Here is a 16,033-nt window from a genome sequence, read left to right as displayed (position 1 = left end):
CATAATGTATTTCATGTAATAGTCTCAGTTGGGTCTGAAGCAGCAAGGTTCATATTTTTGCAGCAAACATATGAACATTCACAATAAATCTGAAAATATCCAAATAGTTTCAAGCAGTTTGGAGTAACTTCTGTGTTTAAACAAGTTTTGGTGTTGAACCTACTTAAAAATTCAGTCTCCAGAAATTTTGGATTTTAAAAGTAGAAGTGAGAGATTATATGCCTGTAAGCTAAATAACGTCCTTTGAAGGATAGATATATCCTTAGACAACAACATGCACAAGCATTTACATTATTTCAACCTAACCTGTAGAGACAGGCTATATCAGGAAATACTAAAAATGCACAAGCATTTACATTATTTCAACCTAACCTGTAGAGACAGGTTATATCAGGAAATACTAAAAATGTATCCTCTGGCTTTAAAGAATTACCTTTCTTTTGGAATTGAATATGATAAAAAAAAATAATAATAAGTGAGAGGTAATCTGTGCCTTCAGGAAGCAAGGTTACTTGTCAAAAATTAGCAATTTAGTGACATTTTAGCTTTTAAGCATTTTTCAGTGTTTCTTTATGGTTTTCTATTATTTGAGATATAATTAAGTTTTTCTTTAAACAATATAAAAATAACTTTTCTAATGTATCATTTATAAGGCAGCTTTGATCTGCAAGTGTGATAATTTTTCAGAAAGATCTGGGAAAGGATAATGCTGAAGACAGATGAAGGAAAGTAAGAATCCTTCCTGTCCGATAGTGTCTCAGCAAAGGGGCAGAGAAGAAGTGAACTGAGAGTAAACGTGAGGTGATGATGCAAAGACATGAAATGTAATTAGTACATAAAAGAAAACACAAAAGATAAATTGAGGAGTAAGGAGTGTGTGCGCACCTGTATGTGGACGTGTGTTTGTTTTAGGATTAAGGAAAGGAGGCCGGATTTCCTTAGAAGAGGAACTAAGAGAAAGAAAGGGATAGATATGATAGATTAGGAGAGGGGGTTTAGATGGTAGAATTTGGATTTGAAAGAACTAGGAAGGAGGACTAAAAGTAGAAGGAAATAATCCTTTCTTTTCATCTGAAACTTAACAAATTATTTATAAAATTAATTCAGAAGAAGAAATATCTAAATATAGTTAGGCAAATACTGACAAAGAAGAGTGAAATGTCCCTAGCCCTACCGGATATTAAAATACACTATAAAGACTGCAATTAAAACAGTGGGTGGTTTTGTCTGAACAGGCAGACACACCACTGTGTAACACAATAGAAAGTCTAGAAATAGACACAGTAACATGTATGAATTTGAGATCTGCTCAAAGCAGGATCTAAAAATCAATGGAATGGGGTGTGCATTTTAGTAAATGGTATCACATAACTAAGGGCTTCCCTGATGGCTCAGACTGTAAAGAATTCACCAGCAATGTGGGAGACCTGGGTTCTGTTCCTGGGTCAGGAAGATCCCCTGGAGAAGGGCATGGCAACCCACTCCAGTATTCTCGCCTGGAGAATCCCCATAGACAGAGGAGCCTGGTGGGCTACAGCCCACGGGGTCACAAAGAGTCAGACACAACTGAGCGACTATGCACAGTACAGCACATCATATAACTCAATGTAGAAAATTATCTTAGAAAATACAAAAATGCGTTCCCTTGCCTACCAAATATACCAGGATAAGTTCCAAATAGATCATATATTTGAATGCAAAAGGTGAAGCCAAATAAGTAACGAAAAACATGGAAGTATTCCCCTTTAAATTGGAGGAGAGAAAGTGTCCCTGTTACTCAGAATAGATCAATAATAATGGAAACAATATAAAACTTAGATTAAAATACTAAATAACAGAAATATAGGAAAAAACTTGGCTGAGGAAGAAACATCCGCAATTAATAGCCACAGTTCTAATTTGCCCAATGTATGTGTGTGTGTGTGTGTGTGTGTGTGTGTGTGTGTGTGTGTGTGAGTGCTCAGTCGCTCAGTTGTGCCCTACACTTCACGACTCCATGGATGGTGGCCTACCAGGTTACTCTGTCCATGGGATTTCCCAGGCAAGAAACTGGAATGGGTTGCTATCTCCCATTCCAGGGGATCTCCCTGATCCAGCGATGGAACCTGCGTCTCTTGTGTCTCCTGCATTGGCAGGTCGATTCTTTAACCAATGCGCCACCTGGAAAGCCTCCTCTAAATCATTAAAAACAAAAACAAATCTATAAAATTGGCTAGAAATGAAAACAGTTCACTGAAAATGACTTAATCACATGAAAAGATGCTATATCTCATTATAATACGAAGGCACACTGAGATACCACTTAAATAATCTATTAGAATGGCAAAATACATAAAAATCTAATGACTTTCTGCTGGCAAGATTTTGGGAAAATAGTCTTTCATACTTTGCTGGTAGAAATGCAAAATCAAATACATTTAAGGATGAAAATTGTTCTAATAGCAAAATTATATACATTTAATCTCTAATCCAATAATCTCACTTTTAGATATCCATCCCAAAAGTATACTGGGAAAAAATACAAAAAGACATATGCATATGCCTATTCATTGCAAGAGTCTTTATAATTAGAAAAGGCATAAAGGACTAGTTTAATAGACTATTATACCTCTATACAATGAAGCACTAGACAGTGGCAAAGACAAATAAAAACTATTTCTATATTCTACTAAATCAATGATCTCCAGGATATACCATTAAGCGGAAGAAGTAATGTGGGAAAGAGAAAGGAACATGCTGCCAGCTACATTTTAAAGTTTGTATTTAAAAATGGAAGAATAAACCATAAAGTTAAAAAAAGTTACTCATGAGGAAAGGAGATTGTGTAGAAGTGATGGGGAGTGATGTTAAATTTGTTTAATATAACTTGTATTAAATATTCGGCTTTGAATTGTGCACAAAGTTTACATCACTAAAAAAACAAAGTCAAATTTTAGGAAAAGAAATTCTTAAATCCTGAAAACAGAAATGAGTCTAACTTGATATCCAACTGATGGTATAATTACAGCAAGGAGAACCTTTCCAAGACTTGTAATTATTTTACTAAACATTCCTGCTGGGCTAGTCTATAAGGAGTGCATTAAAAAATTCATGCTTTGGCAATTATGGTATTAAGAGTAGCACTGCATTATTATTCTGAGACTGTTTTATGTAAATTGTGAAAAGATAATATGAATTTTATAATTCCATCATTTCTATTGTGGTTGATGAGCATTAATCTTGGCATAGCAGAAAGTACAGCTACAGGATAGAAAAACTTAAATAAAAACCCAGTGGCCTGCATTTTAATTGTAAATATCTTGATGAACTGGTGAAATTGTTTATCTGTCTTCCTATCTATCATCTGCCTAATCTTTTAGCTCTCCCCAATAAACTTAGAAAAAGTGACAAATGCAGCAAAATGAATATCTCTAAAATTTGATTAACATTTTGAGTGATCCCGGGAGAAATGACTTAATTTTAGGTGGAGAGCATTTAGTCCTACAGAGAGCAAGGCAAGTCTATCACATATGGTTGACGTCATGACAAAGGACTCAGGAAGCTATCTGAAGAGGCTTCCACTGGTCAAATTTAAAACTGATGAATAATTAATAACATGCAGATGAAAACATAAAATACATTTATATCTAGGAATTCATAATAGTAACATAATAGTTTAAAAAAGAAAAAGCAGGGGATAGAATGGACCAATTTAGCCTGGAGATTCAGAATCTAGGAAACCAACAGTGTGAGTTTCTTCAAGAAACAGACTGAGTAAGAAAAATACAAGATGGGGGAACCTTAAAAATGACTTAACAAACTTGTCACCCATCTCCATGAATGGACCTTAATTGATCCTGATTTAGATAAAAAGTGTAAAAAATCATGACATTTGTGAGATCACTGGAAATTTGAACACTAAGTGAATACTTGATGATATTAAAATTGCTTTTAAGTGTGAAAATTGTACATGGTTATGTTTTTTAATTTAGCACTTGAGCAATAGACGTATATATTGAAATATATGGGTCTGAAATTTATCTGAAATTAATATGAGATGTGAAGGAAATTACTGGGCACATACATGGAACAATATCTGATAATTATTGACCTGATAATTATTGGAGTTGAAAAATGAGTACATCCAGGTTCCTTAGGGCTTACTAGGTGGCTCAGTGGTAAGTAATCCACCCGCAATGCAGGAGACACGGGTTTGCCCTGGAGAAGGAAATGGCTACCCACTCCAGTGTTCTTACCTGGAAAATGCCATAGACAGAGGGGCCTGGTAGGCTACAGTCCATGGGGTCACAAAAGAGTAGGACATGACTTAGCAGCTAAACAACATCAAGGTTAACTATACTAATCTTTCTACATTTATTCATGTCTGAAATATTCTATATTAAAATTTTTAAATGAAGAATAAGACAAGAAGCTCAATCTGGCACAGAAAGGACACCGTTCCCTGAAACTTCAAACATGCTGGCTTATTTTTAACCACTCACCTTTACTCTTGCCATCTCTCTCAGCAAAGGACCTTACCTCTTACTATCGTGCAAAACATTACTCAGCTTCCTGACAAGCACCTACAAGTTTACGCATTTTAAAACACTCGTCTTTGGCCCATTTTTTGAATTGGTCATTTATTTTTCTGGAATTGAGCTGCAGGAGTTGCTTGTATATTTTTGAGATTAATCCTTTGTCTGTTGCTTCATTTGCTATTATTTTCTCCCAATCTGAGGGCTGTCTTTTCACCTTGCTTATAGTTTCCTTTGTTGTGCAAAAGCTTTTAAGTTTCATTAGGTCCCATTTGTTTATTTTTGCTTTTATTTCCAATATTCTGGGAGGTGGGTCATAGAGGATCCTGCTGTGATTCATGTCCGAGAGTGTTTTGCCTGTGTTCTCCTCTAGGAGTTTTATAGTTTCTGGTCTTACATTTAGATCTTTAATCCATTTTGAGTTTATTTTTGTGTATGGTGTTAGAAAGTGTTCTAGTTTCATTCTTTTACAAGTGGTTGACCAGTTTTCCCAGCACCACTTGTTAAAGAGGTTGTCTTTTTTCCATTGTATATCCTTGCCTCCTTTGTCAAAGATAAGGTGTCCAAAGGTTCGTGGATTTATCTCTGGGCTTTCTATTCTGTTCCATTGATCTATATATCTGTCTTTGTGCCAGTACCATACTATCTTGATGACTGTGAGTTTGTAGTATAGTCTGAAGTCAGGCAGGTTGATTCCTCCAGTTCCATTCTTCTTTCTCAAGATTACTTTGGCTATTCGAGGTTTTTTGTATTTCCATACAAATTGTGAAATTATTTGAGAACTAGACAGACATTTCTCCAAAGAAGACATACAGATGGCTAACAAACACATGAAAAGATGCTCAACATCACTCATTATCAGAGAAATGCAAATCAAAACCACAATGAGGTACCATTACACGCCAGTCAGGATGGCTGCTATCCAAAAGTCTACAAGCAATAAATGCTGGAGAGGGTGTGGAGAAAAGGGAACCGTCTTACACTGTTGGTGGGAATGCAAACTAGTACAGCCACTATGGAGAACAGTGTGGAGATTTCTTAAAAAACTGGAAATAGAACTGCCATATGACCCAGCAATCCCACTTCTGGGCCTACACACTGAGGAAACCAGATCTGAAAGAGACACGTGCACCCCAATGTTCATCACAGCACTGTTTATAATAGCCAGGACATGGAAGCAACCTAGATGCCCATCAGCAGACGAATGGATAAGGAAGCTGTGGTACATGTACACCATGGAATATTACTCAGCCGTTAAAAAGAATTCATTTGAATCAGTTCTAATGAGATGGATGAAACTGGAGCCCATTATACAGAGTGAAGTAAGCCAGATAGATAAAGAACATTACAGCATACTAACACATATGTATGGAATTTAGAAAGATGGTAACGATAACCCTATATGCAAAACAGAAAAAGAGACACAGATGTACAGAACAGACTTTTGGACTCTGTGGGAGAAGGCGAGGGTGGGATGTTTCGAGAGAACAGCATGTATATTATCTATAGTGAAACAGATCACCAGCCCAGGTGGGATGCATGAGACAAATGCTCGGGCCTGGTGCACTGGGAAGACCCAGAGGAATCGGGTGGAGAGGGAGGTGGGAGGGGGGATCGGGATGGGGAGTACATGTAACTCCATGGCTGATTCATGTCAATGTATGACAAAACCCACTACAATATTGTAAAGTAATTAGCCTCCAGCTAATAAAAATAAATGAAAAAATAAATAAATAAAAACTTATAATACAAAAAAAAAATAAAATAAAACACTTGTCTTTTCTTCACTTCCAAGTATCTAAGCAAGGGCTCCAGGGTGCATTCTTTTTCCTGTGTTTTCTTTCTTCTCCACTGGTAGCTTAATCTTATTATTCAAATATGCTTATACCTCTCTGCTCATAAAAAATAAAACAATCCCTCTTCCCTGTCCACTTCCTCATCCAGCTACTTCCATATTTCCCACCTGTCCTTCAGAATAAAATTTCATAAATAACATAACCATTCTGGCAGAGACTGATAATTGTCTCTCAATAGCCATTTGTTTTGTTTTCTGTAATATTAGATTTAGGCCACTGAAAACAAAGCATACATGTTGCCAGTGGGACATACTGGAAATGGTGTATGCAGCTACTTGGTACTGTTTTTTTAACTGAGGAGATAATCCTTTCTTCTCTGGCCTTACCATCCTTCCTGCAGGGTGGAATGTGAACAAAATGACTGACATTTCAACCTGCATCTTTTACCATGATACTTTGGCAATGCAAGTGATAGATTTTGAAGCAACAGACAGAAGACTAAACTTCTGTTACCTTGGGGGTCCCTAATACATGAAATCCACTATATCCAACTCTTAATTTATTACTCAGGCTACTCGGATCTGCCTCTCACACATGCTATCCGACTGACACTTAACCGAGGTCAGCAAGGACATATCACTGTACTTTCTGCACTATTACTGATTCCTTCTCTACTCCAAAATTTCAAGTTTTTATATCATAAAGCACATAGGAAATACAATTTTATATCACATTGAGGTAGAAGACAAAATTTCTCATGACTGGAAGTGACCAGCCTCTGACTACCCAAGGCCTCAGCTGCCTTCAAAAGATATAAAAGATCAGTGTAATGATAGATCACATAACCAATAGATAGCATAATATTGTACTATGCTACATATTTTGGGTAATTCAGTTCTAGACACTTCAACCTCTTGTTTTTCTTTTTTTCTTTTTTAAATACTTCCTCCCTCATCATTCCAGAAACATGAGTATTTTCTAGAGTTCTCCTATAGTCTTTCATCTGGGGTTATTCCACCAACTTCTATCACCTTGTGAGCACACATGCTAAGTTGCCTCAGTTGTGTCCGACTCTTTGGCGACCTTATGGATTGTAGCCTGCTAGGCTCCTCTGTCCATGGGATTCTCCAGGCAAGAATACTGGAGTGGGTTGCCAAGCCCTCCTCCAGGGGATGTTTCTGATCCAGCCATTGAACCCACATCTCCTGCATCGCAGGCTGATTCTTTACCTCTGAGCCACCAAGGAAGCTGTCTATCACCTTACTTTAAAATCTATAGGCTGATGATGTCAAAGTCTATAAACACATATTTCTTTTTCTTGAACACCATTCAGCAGAAATCTTGCTTCTTATGGCTAATTATCCATATGAAGTCTTCCAGGCACTCAAATTAAATCTATTATCTTCACCCCAAGTATTCTTCTTCTAAGTTCAGTGAATGTCAGGATTATGAACTACTTGCCCAAGCTAGAGCCCTCAAAAGTCATCCTGCGACTTTCCCTTTTCCTGTCCTTTCTGTCTCATGTCCAATATATCAAAAGAAATCTGCTCATGCCCTTGAATCAGGCCAGACTTACTCAGGACAGTAGATTGAGACTAATGGTTAAATCAGTCATCATGAATTATTATAAAGCACTTAAAAACATTTCAAATCTGTAAAGTGCTACAAAATACTGACAGTAATGTAGGAAAAATAAATGGTCCAGGAGAGACACAAAAAGATATGGAACCAAAAGTCACAAGTTAAAGCACTGACTCAAGTGTACACTAGGGTTGGGTGACCCAAGGAAATAGTTTATATCTGAGACCCTGTAAGCACACTGGTTGTTCATGCAATCAACATCCAGTTACTGGATTTCTATGTGTCAGAAAATGTGTAAATTGGTTGGCAATACAAAGCTTAAAGGATAAGTAAGACATTTCCTTTCTCTCAAAAAAAAAAAAAAATAAATAAAGCAAACATGCAAAACAATTGTTTCATAGCATGTATTCTCAGTGAAGACAACATCACTCTCAAAGGTGCAGTTCGCTTGTTGAAGTGGGCAAAAAACAAAACAAAACAACATACTATTTTCATGTATAAAGCACAGATAGACATGCTGTTCTTAGACATACAGTACATGGGTGGATGAGCTGAATGCCAGTTCTCGGCTAAGCACATTATTATTCATTATCCCATTTGTCCTTCAGGTCAAACCCGTGACATAGGGCTTATTATTTCATTTTCACAAATACGAAAATAGCCTTGAAGAATTACATAGTACAACAAATCTACTGGCTGACACTAGAATATAAATTCCATAAATGCAGAGGTCTTGTCTGAATAAGTCATTGTTTTATTCCTGGTGCCTGGAACTCAGAAGGCAACCTAATAAAATCTGTTGAATGGATAAATTATTGTGAATTAAAAATAAGTGGAGAAGTTCAGAGGTCCCTGAGATGTTAGATTCCAAATCTTCTTTTCATAATCTTTATTTTTTAGAGGTGTCTAATATAGAGCTTGGGGCTTCCCTGGTGGCTCGAGGGTAAAGAATCCGTCTGCCAGTGCAGGAGATGTGGGTTTGATCCTGGGTTGGGAAGATACCCTGGAATAGGAAATGGCAACCCACTCCAGTATTCTTGTCCACGGAAAACCCCATGGACAGAGGAGCCTGGAGGGCTATAGACCATGGAGTTGCAAAAGAGTCGGTCATGACTGAGCAACTAAACAAATATGCAACATATCTACATTACAATTATGTATCAATGTAAGAGCATAACAGTCATAGAGATATACCTGCACTATGAGATCAAGCATCATTTGAGTTTCAGATTAAAGCTTTTGAAGACTCTGTGTTTCTGGATCACAACTAACTATAAAAACATTTTATAGAAACATCTTCATTCATTTGTAGCTTATCCATTTAGTCACTTAGAATTGCCACAAATTTATTTTATCCCAGGCTTCTAAATTGAGATGCAGTTTGTGTGTATGTGTGTAAAACAGGCTTTGGAGCCAGACAGAACTGGATATAAACCTCAGTTAGGCTATTAACAAGCTAATTAGCAAGTTATTTAGTTTCCTTGTCTCTAAAATGGAAGAGTTTTTTGTGAAAATAAAAATTAAGGTAATTCTTGTAATGGGTTCAACATGGTGCCTAGAGACCTGAGCAAATATTTAAAATTTTCAATCCTCTCTTTTTAATATCATGTTCATAATTGTCTCTAGGAGGTTAGATGTGTCACTAGTCTCTTCTAACTGACCTGTGAAACAAAAGGGTGATTCTTAAATTACTAAGCTAGAGCCGACTCTGTTCCAACTAAGGGAAAGAAATCACAAGCCCATATCATACAATACTTGTAAAGAGCATACCATATCCCACTGTAGAAAGACCCAAGTGTTTCATTCTATTTTTCACAAGTTCAGCAAGCTCTTGTCTTTCTGACCTCCTGTAGAGGTTCAGGCGCTGCTGGGTCATTTTCTCCGCGGTTCTACTGGAATGTTTGGGGCCTTTCCTGCTCAGCCTGCGGGCCCATTGCATGCTCTTCCTCCTCAGCAGCGGGTGGTCCGACTGGTCGCTGGATGTGGAGTTGCGGTGGTTACTTCGGTGGTGACCTTGCTCTTTAGCATCTTTGGCGTCTTCCCACTCTTCTACACTGATGGATATCTGAGACTTTAAAAGAAGTGCATATGGTAATTAGATATCTTAAGAATCAGGTAGCCTAGAGTTCTATTCATATTTTTTTGTGTGCTAAATCTTGACATAATTATATATCTCATGAGAGTTTTTACAGAAAGAACAAGATCATCATTATTGATACTAATTTTATATCACTAGATCATCATTATTGACACTAATTTTATGTTACTAAAAGTAATAGAAAATATGTTTTTCGAACTTACAGTGAACCAGATAAAATATCCTTGCATACTCCAGTATAAGTTTCTTTATAAAAAGAAGCTAACATTTTATGTATCAGAGTTAACAAAAAACTGGCATAGAGTTATTTGAAACCAAAACAAAAAAAGCTAGATATTTTAGTGTTATTCAAATGAAGTCAAAGTAATGGACTTTCCTCAATTTACTCCTAGTACTCCACATGAAATTTTTTAAAAAATTATGAAAGTTCGCTTATTTTTGGAGTTAATAATATTGTTAAGGTTTTAAATTATTGCTCTTTCTAAAGAGGGCATTGGCATGGACTTTATAAAATGTGAATTTTTTATTTGCTCATATGATCCCGAGGAAAACAAAAAGCATATTTTATTTAATTTATGCATTAGCTATTTACCACATAAATAATTTTGATAAAATATTATGATACACTTCAGGAACTGTCTTCAGTGGTCTAAGTGAAAGTATGCTGTAAATATTAATATTTCACAAATATATTCTAGAATCACAAAGAAAACTTACATTAGGCTACTCCTCATAGGAAGGAAAAACAATGAAAAAATTCCTAAAGTCCATTTTGATCTACTCTTTTACTACTAAATCTGATTTTAAAATGAGAAACTTTCCTTTGATTATAGGCGCTTACTGAAATGGAGCAAGACCTTATGGTGTTTGCCCCCTTACCATGACCTCTGCCTGCTTTTTGTCTGTGAAAACTTCAGTCAATAAGTTTAATCAGAGAAGTGAGAAATGGAGAAAAAAAGGAAAACAGTCAAAGGAGACTAAATAATAACAATGTAGTCATTAAGCACAGTCAAGGATCTTTAGTTCTTTTTCAAGGGTTGCACATAATATCCTGAGCCATATCATTGAGCTGTTTAATATATACTAAAACACCAGGTGGAGAAATTACTACATGATGTCCAGACTGTAACCAGGACATGAGCTCTCACAATTCCAAGAACTGGCCTCAGAGAAATGGAACAAATGGCCACTGGAACTGCAGATTAACTGTACCTAAAGCAATCAAGATGATGCTGATCACCTTGAAGATGACTATCAGAGCTGACTGTGCTGTTTCTGCACATAGCCTCTCCTTCCGCGTATAAAAGCTCTATCCCCACTGGTTGCCAGTGTAAGGGGGAGAGGGTAAGTTGGCCTTTGGACAGATGTCCACCACCCTCCTCCCCCAGTTGCTGGCATTTGAAATAAAGCAAACTTTCCTTTTCACCAATCCGGGCTGTTTATTTGCTTATGAATGGTGAGCTGCTGGACCCTACCACACTCTTTCAGTAACATTAATATAAACAAAAGTTTCCTGTTTCAGAATTGTTGCTTTTCACACCAGGAAGTCATATGAAATGAACCATGATTCAAACCAGAAAACCTTATTTTCTAAATCATGCACATGCAAAGGGAAACTTCCTGCATTTTATTGTGCATAAGAGCCGTGTTCACAAACCCGCTGTGTTTGCTGTCTGTGGCTGGAAGGTTGAGCTACAACATGCATGTGTTGCTGGCTTCCAAAGTAATAGAATTTGAATTACCAATTTAAGTAAGGTCAGAAGGCAGATCCAATAAGATCCTTTAAAGTGAATATAACTGATGGCGGCTCAGTCAATGCCTTACACACAATTCCTAGTGGCAAGCTATGAGATCGACCTGGTCTCACACTTAAATTCAATAAAAAATGCAAATATTCGTTCACATTTGTTTCAAAACAGTCCTGTAGAGAGTGGTATGGAAATGATTTATTAAACCTTCATTGTTGCATAATTAGAGACTATTTCTCTCTTTTTTAGATTGTTTTTTTTTTAAGTAAAGACTATAATTGATTTACAGTGTGTTAGTTTCAGGTGCTCAGTACAATGGTTCAGTTATATAAATGTATTATATAATATATATAATTCCATCTACAAAGAAATAGTCTCTTATGAAGCTATGAAGGTTAAATAAATTATACATGTATTACTTATATATAATTTTGCCAAGTCTTTCCCCTTATAGCTATTTTAGGATACTGAATAGAGTTCTCTATGCTATACAGAAAGCCCTTGTTGGTTATATATACTATTTTACATATACTAGCATGTATACATTTAATCCCATTGGAATAAGATAATATTTCATTCAAAATAGAAACCTCTTTTTTGCTGTAGAATTTAGGTTGGAAGTATTAAAAATTCTAATACTGTGGTTTTGCAACAATGGATGCCTTTATAAGTCTTAACTTACTCTAGTCTTACCCGGTTGACGATATACTGAAAATCCTCTTCTCTGAAAGTAAAATATATAAAACTTCAAGTAATATCTACCATCAGTAAAGAATATCAATCTATGTTCAGTAGTTTCAGTTTATGTGTACTTTATAGCAAAATCGAAAATATGTTAGTTCATTCATATTTAGATACTTGGCTTGCACAGATTTGTGAATCAGAATCTAAAATTTATTTGAAGTACTCTTTCTAGTCATAATTCCGTGTAATAGCTTTATTTCCCATAAATATGTGGAAACAGTAATTTTGTCAGATCAAATACTCAAGATATTATGCTCATATAATGTCACTGACAAGTCAAGTCACAGAACCAGAAGTTAATAAATATTTTAAGGAAGAAGTTGAAAATTAGCTTATTTTCCAAGTAGAGGATAAAACACTTTTTATCTTTGTGAATGCTTTTCTTAGTTATGTGCACCAGGAATTATATCAAGCATATATGAGCTAAATAATACTGGATCCCCCATTCATCACTGTTTTGAATTCCCCCAAAGGAAAGAATATCATGATTTACATAAAAACCCATAGGACTCACAAGGCATTTTTATCATTATTTCAATAAAAGTAACATCTCTTTTTATATTTCAGTTTAACTAAAGGAAAAGGAAATCAGAAGGATTTGAGGATTAAGTTTAAGAAATCTAAACTCACAAAACAGAGATAGTTATTTGTATGCTTGGAATTTGCATTCCTTTCTTTCCTCCTTCCAATAGGATATAATAAAAAGTATACCAAATCTACATGTATTAAGATACACAAATTTGAGTGATCTTGTGGATACTTTCTAGCTCTGGGCCTACAATAAAACTGTGTAACTGCTGTGTAAAATAAGAATAATGATACTCACATTCTACCTCATAGAAATACATGTCACCTGTAAACTCCTACACATAATAATAATATATCCTAGTAGGAATGATGATCCACAATATCAGTCATTGATAATAAACGTGAAATTATTCTATTACTGAATACTAAATGTGTGTGGAGAGTGGGGTGTGCCATGTGCTTGTGCATTTTAAAAGATCTATTTATACTTTGCCAAGGCCATTTCATCACCTGGTTGTAGCTCTATTGTGCTCCTAACATGACATCATGACCAACAGGAGATATTAAACAGAGTGGTACTAGGATACAGCATCATGATTTCGTTGAAGGACCTTTTCCTGAACTTAGAGTCAGAGTTATAGAGTGCTTAAAAACAAGTATTCTGGCATCAGATAGAGCTGAGTTTAAATACACTTACTTGTTCTGTATTCCTGGTTATGTAACTTAAATTCTCTAAGACTGTCCCCAGTGCCCTATGTGAAAAATGATAATTCTATTCTTACTTTGCTCACAGTGTTTCTCCAAGCAAATCTAGGGGATGACACATAAAAAGTAAATAACAGAGTGCCTGGTCTCAGTAAATGCTCAATCAATATTAGTTAATATTCTGATTCATAATCTTATACAAAAATGGGGAAAATAAAAATAAATAATTATGAGGAGCTATATAAAATCAAAACACAAGTAAGAAAAAGACAGGAATAACTCATATTTTGGTGTAATTTTCTCTGTCAGTGACTATATTTCATAAGAAATCAAGGAAATATAAGAAAATTCTTGGAGGAAAAAAAATTTCTTTGGTTAAAGTTTTGTGGAATATGAAAAACAGAATAAGTATTTATGTGAAAGAAATTTATTGTTTTGCTTCCATGAATTATTTCTCACTGGTTCTATGTATAATGGGAGAACTCTGGCTTGACTTATTAGTACTTTAATAGTCAGAAGTCTCACATAATTATTAATTAAAAAAATAAGATTTAAACTAATATCTGTGAGAATAAAAATATGTTTATATGTTGTCATGGTCTGAACGCAGAGTTCCAAACGATAGCAAGGAGAGACAAGAAAGCCTTCTTCAGTGATCAGTGCAAAGAAATAGAGGAAAAAAATAGAATGGGAAAGACTAGGGAACTCTTCGAGAAATTTAGAGATAGCAAGGGAATATTTCATGCAAAGATAGGCTCAAGAAAGGACAGAAATGGTATGGACTTAACAGAAGCAGAAAATATTAAGAAGAGGTGGCAAGAAGACACAGAAGAATTATACAAAAAAGATCTTCATGACCCAGATAATCACGATGGCATGATCACTCACCTAGAGTCGGACATCCTGGAATGTGAAGTCAAGTGGGCCTTAAAAAGCATCACTATGAACAAAGCTAGTGGAAATGATGGAATCCCAGTTGAGCTATTTCAAATCCTGAAAGATGATGCTTTGAAAGTGCTGCACCCAATATGCCAGCAAATGTGGAAAACTCAGCAGTGGCCACAGGACTGGAAAAGGTCAGTTTTCATTCCAATCCCTAAGAAAGGCAATGGCAAAGAATGCTCAAACTACCACACAATTGCACTCATCTCACACACTAGCAAGGTAATGCTCACAATTCTCCAAGTCAGGTTTCAGCAATATGTGAACTATGAACTTCCAGATGTTCAAACTGGTTTTAGAAAAGGCAGAGGAACCAGAGATCAACTGGCTAACATCCACTGGATCATCAAAAAAGCAAGAGAGTTCCAGAAAAACATCTATTTCTGCTTTATTGACAATGCCAAAGCCTTTGACTGTGTGGATCACAATAAACTGTGGAAAGTTCTGAAAGAGATGGGAATACCAGATTACCTGACCTGCCTCTTGAGAAACCTATATGCAGGTCAGGAAGCAACAGTTAGAACTGGACATGGAACAACAGACTGGTTCCAAATCGGGAAAGGAATGTGTCAAGGCTGTATATTGTCACCCTGCTTATTTAACTTATATGCAGAGTACATCAAGAGAAACGTTGGACTGGATGAAGCACGAGCTGGAATCAAGATTGCCGGGAGAAATATCAACTTCAGATATGCAGATAACACCACCGTTATGGCAGAAAGTAAAGAATCTGCCTGCAATGTGGGAGACCCGTGTTTGATCCCTGGGTTGGGAAGATCCTCTGGAGAAGGGAAAGGCCACCCACTCCAGTATTCTGGCCTGGAGAGTCCCATGGACTGTATAGTCCATGCTGTCACCAAGAGCTGGACACGACTGAGCAACTTTCACTCACTTCATTCACGCCATAGGTTACTGAGCATCTGTGGAACAAAGTGTTATTTTAAAATAAATCAATTCATCCAGTAGTTTGAGAGTGAGTATTAGTAATCTGGATTCATGAATCCAGAATAGTTTTACAGCTTTTATAGAGACTTAAACTGTGCCAGTATATAATAGACTTCTGAATTGTTGCTAAAGAAGAGAACAGGAAAGTGAAATCACTGGAGATGTGCTAGTTGAGCATTTATAAAAGAATTCCCGTAAAATGTTTTCCATTAAAGAAAGATCAAATAATCATAACATTGGAGAGATCATTTAAGTTTAACCCATAAGCACCATTGCTAGTGACTGGGTCTCCTGGACATTTCTTTTTATTACTAAAAATCCACAGAAAGATGATCTCTCCATTTTCAATAAAGACTCAGTTTTTAGTTTAAGAAAAGAAAGAAAATAACTAGTCACACTGTATTTAGATGTATTTTCAGACTAGAAATAAGT

At 36.0% G+C, this 16,033-nt stretch overlaps 1 protein-coding gene across 4 annotated transcripts in view; it reads right to left on the bottom strand.

Moving 5' to 3' along the window:
• The window catches only part of KCNT2 (potassium sodium-activated channel subfamily T member 2), a 420,730-nt gene that overhangs the window by 13,678 nt on the left and 391,019 nt on the right, over window positions 1-16,033 (bottom strand). For all 4 annotated transcript variants that reach the window (XM_061160003.1, XM_061160005.1, XM_061160004.1 and 1 more), the window contains one exon: window positions 9,662-9,962. In XM_061160003.1, the coding sequence (XP_061015986.1) occupies window positions 9,662-9,962 (301 nt within the window). The remainder of the gene's footprint in view (window positions 1-9,661; window positions 9,963-16,033) is intronic.

Source organism: Dama dama, chromosome 14 (genome assembly GCF_033118175.1).
Source record: "Dama dama isolate Ldn47 chromosome 14, ASM3311817v1, whole genome shotgun sequence".
NCBI classification, from domain to species: Eukaryota; Metazoa; Chordata; class Mammalia; order Artiodactyla; family Cervidae; genus Dama; species Dama dama.
This window is presented reverse-complemented; position numbering and strand designations above follow the sequence as displayed.